Source organism: Apostichopus japonicus, chromosome 17, assembly GCF_037975245.1.
Source record: "Apostichopus japonicus isolate 1M-3 chromosome 17, ASM3797524v1, whole genome shotgun sequence".
NCBI lineage: Eukaryota > Metazoa > Echinodermata > Holothuroidea > Aspidochirotida > Stichopodidae > Apostichopus > Apostichopus japonicus.
In genome coordinates, this window is record NC_092577.1 from 16,386,945 (window position 1) to 16,393,348 (window position 6,404).

Here is a 6,404-nt window from a genome sequence, read left to right on the forward strand (position 1 = left end):
CTTACATAAAAGTTCCTAGCATACTGTAGGCTGAACAGTTCCTGATAATGTGATATAGAATACTTGTGTATATGTGCTGGATGTATGTTAGGCTACATTACCTACCACTTTAAAAGGTGTATAGGCATAGGCTCTTTCTTGCATGTGTACTGCATATGTTGGGCTGCATTTCTTACTGAACAGTTTCTGATATAGGCTACTCCATGGGTGTGTGCTGCATATGTTAGGCTACAATACTTACATGTGATAGGCTAAACTCCTTTAATGTTTGTTGCCTATAGAGGAACAATATATATACTGTAATATTAATAGGCATGTTGTGCCAAGTGTAATGCTTGTTCATATATGTGTTTTATGGTTTTTGCTAAGTAGAGATTTTTTTTAATTATTCTTAAGTAATTAATGATCAGTTGATTTAGAAAACTGAATTGATCAATCAAATAGTTACTTTAGCATTCACATCATGACTGTTAGCTTGGGTGTGGGTGGTGTCATCCATTAAGATAACTAGTAGATTAATGGAATGAAAAAGGTTTAAGATTATTATCTCATAATGTCTGGGAACTATATATTGTTTGTTTGGCAAGGGAACAGGAAAGTGTCTCCCATACAAAAACATTATCAAATTTATTGATAGATGCAGACAAGAAGTAATAAAAACCAACAGCAACCTACAGCTTACGCAGATTTCATGAAGAAAAAAAAAGACCCTTCTGGGTTTGAAGTGAAATATGTTTCAGAAGCAGTTGGTTTCTGTAACCTAGTTGAGATAAGTGTATGCAACTTATTGCCATTTACAATGTCTGCACAGTTTGTTGCAGTGATGTGGGACTTAACATTGGACAGCATGCTTCAATTATCAAAATGCGTTTACGTGTGGTTAGTCCATCCAACACATAAAATGATCAAGGAAGTGTAAACTTGCACTTATTTAACTGTCAGCAACTATGTCATATAAGGAGCATCATTGGTATATTTTCAAAAAGGGTTAATATTGAGATGTTGGTGATCATTTTCCTTCATTTGTTATTATTAAAGGGTATGGATTATTTGCTACGGCAGACTTTGAAAAAGGAGAATTCCTCCTAGAATATTCTGGTGTGTTAAGACATGCCTACCAGGTGGGGGAAGAGGAGGACACTACTTTCATATTCTTCTTCCAGAGTGGTCAAGACAGTATGTGGTAGGTAACAGTTACTCTACACTTTCTTCACTGTTGAGCTACAAGTGTTTATTAGATCCATGTTTTTCTTCAAACAATTGGAAGGATGTTGTTAATTATGACTTTGTTATGAGTGACATTCTTTTCATGAGATTGATTGAGGCTTCATTTCACAACTTAAGTAGTACTTAATATCACAGTTTGCTAAATCAAGGTTGACTTTAGGCACAAATTAATGTTGAGGTGTTGTATACTGATTGTTTATCAATTTATGTTGTTTAATGTTCTGTGCCAAGTTTTGTTTTGATATGAACCTATTAAAATCTTAGGAACACAAAAGGGTTGGACTACTTAGAACATTGAGGAGTTCATTACCAATACACAGAATAAATTAAGAAAAGCAAGAGCCCTTTGAGCATAAGGTATTGCATGTATGTCAAGGATAGGCTATTAGAGTGTGTCATCCTAGGAAGTCTCTGTGTGTTGTGTCCAAAGTGTGATTGAAATAACATATTTTGAGTTGTTAGACCCTATAAAACACTAAATTAACATCAACATGTTTTTTTTTCTGGGAGGGGTGGGGGAGGGGCATAGTTTGCAGAATGGTGAAGTAGAATTTAAGTTTTTTTCCATTGCTAGCATTGATGCTACACATAGCACAGGAAAGGGAAAGTATTGTAATGATGATTGGAAGAAACCCAATGCTGTTGTGAAGAAGATTATCATAAACAAGCAACCAAAATTGGCCATATTTGCAAATTCAGAGATTAAGAAAGGAAATGAAATCAGATATGATTATGGACAACCTGATGCAAGATGGAGGAAGAAGGTAGGACAATGATATAACTGCTCCTTGTTTGTATCGTATTGAACTGTTAACAAACCTTTACCTAAATACATGTTACGACAACTGTCGCCATCCAGTCTGAATATTGTGTGGAATGTTCTCACTAGTATAGTTGATAATGACTGCTGACTTTACTAAGTAACAATGAAATATTTGTAATTTGAGATTTAGTTCTGAAAGCATATCACTTCAAATGCCAAAAGTGTTATCATTGAAAAATGATTTTTAATCTTCTTAGAAAAAAACAAATCAAAACAAGCCACCTGAAGTTTTGAGAGAATGCAACACTGATAATGAGCCAGAGAGAGCACCTGGGGAATCAGAATGCACCACACAGATTGTCAAGGTAAGAAATAGGCCATGTTATTATATATACATCAATCTTAGATAAATATCATCAGGTGTTTGTTTAGCAAACCAGATTATCACCTGTACCACTGTTGCAGTAGTTTGTACAATGATGTCCTCTAAGGAATAGCCAACTTTATAGCACACATGTGAAGACTTGACACGCCAGAGTTTGAAATAAAAAATAAGCCCAATGGTTTGATTTTTCATCCCTTTGTTGGATGATCAGTGATTTGCATTGAAGTAGATGTCCTGATGATGTATCCTGATTGATATTTGCAATTAATAGAAATGTTGCTAGTAAATGTTCTCACTGGTATAGTACATCTCAGTTGTGTTAACCCTGACACAATTGCATTGTTAATGCTTGTATGGTTATTACGGTTCAATGTGTAGAATGATATATACTAGTTTGTTACATTAGTAAGGCACAATATTGCAGAGATATTTATTGTCAACTGCAAAGATTGATATAAGTTTGTGTTTTAATGTATGATTTCAGGTGATATACAATATTACCCAGTACTATGTGTACTTGGTCCTCTAAAGAATAGTCAAGTATCATTGTGTATTGACCAGGCTTCATTCATTTATTGTTTGAAGTAGGCTTGTTTTCTCTCTGAAGATATAATCAAAACTCTTGGTCCTGTGAAAAGGACCTAACTGTTTGCATTGAAAAGTACTTTCATGTAGTTTAAACCCATTTCTAAAGAGAGGCTTTTATGATGATATTGTGTGGAATGTTCTCACTAGTATAGTTGATAACGACTACTGACTTTATTAACCATGAAATATTTGTAATTTGAGATTCAGTTCTGAGAAGCTTATATCTTTTCATATACTTAAGTATTGTCATTGAAATGTGATTTTTAATCTTCTTAGAAACAAACAAATCAAAACAAGCCACCTGAAGTTTTGAGAGAATGCAACACTGATAATGAGCCAGAGAGAGCACCTGGGGAATCAGAATGCACCACACAGATTGTCAAGGTAAGAAATAGGCCATGTTATTATACATCAATCTTAGATAAATATCATCAAGTTTATGTTTAACAAACCAGATGATTTAATACTGGTGAAATATCATTGAACCAATAAGTATATCCAAACCATTAGCATTATAGGCTAGATGCCATTATCACCTGTACCACTGTTGCAGTAGTTTGTACAATGATGTCCTCTAAGGAATAGCCAACTTTATAGCACACATGTGAAGACTTGACACGCCAGAGTTTGAAATAAAAAATATGCCCAATGGTTTGATTTTTCATCCCTTTGATAGATGTTCAGTGATTTACATTGAAGTAGATGTCCTGACTATGTATCTTGATTGATATTTGCAATTAATAGATGTTGCTAGTTATGTTCTCACTGGTTGCTCTCAAATGTTGCTAGTTAATGTTCTCACTGGTATAGTACATCTCAGTTGTGTTAACCCTGACACAATTGCATTGTTAATGCTTGTATGGTTATTAAGGTTCAATGTGTAGAATGATATATACTAGTTTGTTACATTAGTAAGGCACAATATGCAGAGATATTTATTGTCAACTGAAAAGATTGATATAAGTTTGTGTTTTAATGTATGATTTCAGGTGATATACAATATTACCCAGTACTATGTGTACTTGGTCCTCTATAGAATAGTTAAGTATCATTTTGGTCAATACATAATGTGTATTGACCAGGCTTCATTCATGTATTGTTTGATGTAGGCTTGTTTTCTCTTTGAAGATATAATCAAAACTCTTGGTTCTGTGAAAAGGACGTAACTGTTGCATTGAAAAGTACTTTCATGTAGTTTAAACCCATTTCTAAAGAGAGGCTTTTATGGTGATATTGTGTGGAATGTTCTCACTAGTATAGTTGATAACGACTACTGACTTTATTAACCATGAATTATTTGTAATTTGAGATTCAGTTCTGAGAAGCTTATATCTTTTCAAATACTTAAGTATTTGTCATTGAATTGTGATTTTTAATCTTCTTAGAAACAAAGAAATCAAAACAAGCCACCTGCAGTTTTGAGAGAATGCAACACAGCTGATAACGAGCCAGAGAGAGCACCTGGGGAATCAGAATGCACCACACAGATTGTCAAGGTAAGAAATAGCCATGTTATTATATATATATCAATCTTAGATAAATATCATCAGGTGTTTGTTTAGCAAACCAGATGATTTAATACTGGTGAAATATCATTGAACCAATAAGTATATCCAAACCATTAGCATTATAGGTTAGATGTCATTATCACCTGTACCACTGTTGCAGTAGTTTGTACAATGATGTCCTCTAAGGAATAGCCAACTTTATAGCACACATGTGAAGACTTGACACGGCAGAGTTTGAAATAAAAAATATGCCCAATGGTTTGATTTTTCATCCCTTTGATAGATGTTCAGTGATTTACATTGAAGTAGATGTCCAGACTATGTATCCTGATTGATATTTGCAATTAATAGAAATGTTGCTAGTTAATGTTCTCACTGGTATAGTACATCTCAGTTATGTTAGCCCTGACACAATTGCATTGTTAATGCTTGTATAGTTATTACCGTTCATAGGTAGAATGATATATACTAGTTTGTTACATTAGTAAGGCACAATATGCAGAGATATTTATTGTCAACTGCAAAGATTGATATAAGTTTGTGTTTTAATATATGATTTCAGCTGATACAATATTACCCAGTACTATGTGTACTTGGTCCTCTAAAGAATAGTCAAGTATCATTGTGTATTGACCAGGCTTCATTCATGTATTGTTTGATGTAGGCTTGTTTTCTCTTTGAAGATATAATCAAAACTCTTGGTTCTGTGAAAAGAACCTAACTGTTTGCATTGAAGGGTACATTCATGTCGTTGAAACCCAATTCTAAAGGGATACTTTTATGATGATATTGTGTGGAATGTTCTCACTAGTATAGTTGATAACGACTACTGACTCTACTAACCATGAAATATTTGTAATTTGAGATTCAGTTCTGAGATGCTTATATCATTTCAAATACTTAAGTATTGCCATTGAATTGTGATTTTTAATCTTTTAGAAACAAACAAATCAAAACAAGCCACCTGAAGTTTTGAGAGAATGCAACACTGATAATGAGCCAGAGAGAGCACCTGGGGAATCAGAATGCATCACACAGATTGTCAAGGTAAGAAATGGGCCATGTTATTATAGATAAAATATTAGAACATAAATATCTTCTTTATTGACCAGGCAGCATTCCTTGCAAATAAATGTTTTCACTGGCATAATTCATTCTAGTTGCGTAACTCTTACAAAGTGTATCATCCACTGTGCAGACTGATACATACTTTTGGTACTTAAACATATTTATTTAAATACAAAACTTTTTAATTCTGTAAAATTTTGTTCAAACATGCACTTTTTAAAGGAGGAACATTCATAGTTCCGTCAACTCAAACATCCAAAAGCTGATTTAGGTTGTTATTGTCTTCATTTATTGGAAAGGTCTGTACAACATCTTTTACTTCTTCCCTATTTAGGATAATAAAAGTGATGATAGCTATAATCCATTTGAAGACATCGATTTGTTCCCATGGTGTAAAGACACACACAAAGATGTCAGCAGTGGAGGAGATGATAAAGGAGAAAATGGTAGTGACAATGAAGTTTCATCTCAGACTAGTGAAGCATCGGACAACACTCAAGATAAAGAGCAGGAATGGAATGATGACCAAATGTCATATGTTTGCGATTCAGAAGATTCTACAAATAGTTCAGAATATATGATTCCCCTTCCTTCCCCTAAAATGAGAAGTCATGGTGCAGCGTGCATCAAGGAGCATCCATCAAAATCTGATGTCGAGCACACCATAGTATCAACTACTGATCACAATCAAAAGCAACAGCAAAGACATGGTAAAAACAGAAAATGTAACCAGAAAAAAGTGAGATTTGCGTTGGAAAAAGAAGAATCTGTCAGTTATACAGATTCATCGGACAGCAGTGATGAAAATAATGAACATTGTAGTGATTACCTCCCAACAGAAAGCAGCAGTGATGAGCAGATGTCA

The 6,404-nt window shown here is 34.0% G+C and overlaps 1 protein-coding gene across 2 annotated transcripts; it reads left to right on the forward strand.

Moving 5' to 3' along the window:
- The first annotated feature begins 427 nt into the window (after positions 1-427).
- LOC139984857 (uncharacterized) lies at positions 428-5,659 on the forward strand. Of its 2 annotated transcripts, XM_071998958.1 has the most exons (6): positions 431-749; positions 1,039-1,183; positions 1,802-1,991; positions 2,248-2,355; positions 3,240-3,347; positions 5,411-5,652. In XM_071998958.1, exons 1-6 carry the CDS (start codon positions 638-640, stop codon positions 5,546-5,548), a joined length of 801 nt encoding a protein of 266 aa, XP_071855059.1. In that variant the 5' UTR covers positions 431-637; the 3' UTR covers positions 5,549-5,652. The 2 variants fall into 2 exon arrangements, with proteins under 2 accessions (XP_071855060.1, XP_071855059.1); XM_071998959.1 differs by lacking the exon at positions 2,248-2,355 and having other exon boundaries at positions 428-749; positions 5,411-5,659.
- Positions 5,660-6,404: the final 745 nt, after the last annotated feature.

Bases quoted from the DNA above. Each gene is read 5' to 3' on its own strand.
- LOC139984857 (XM_071998958.1), top strand. From the start codon at position 638: ATGCAGACAAGAAGTAATAAAAACCAACAGCAACCTACAGCTTACGCA. The intron at 750-1,038 runs GTTTCTGTAACC...TTATTATTAAAG, and splicing joins ATATGTTTCAGAAGCAGTTG to GGTATGGATTATTTGCTACG. The intron at 1,184-1,801 runs GTAGGTAACAGT...TTCCATTGCTAG, and splicing joins AGTGGTCAAGACAGTATGTG to CATTGATGCTACACATAGCA.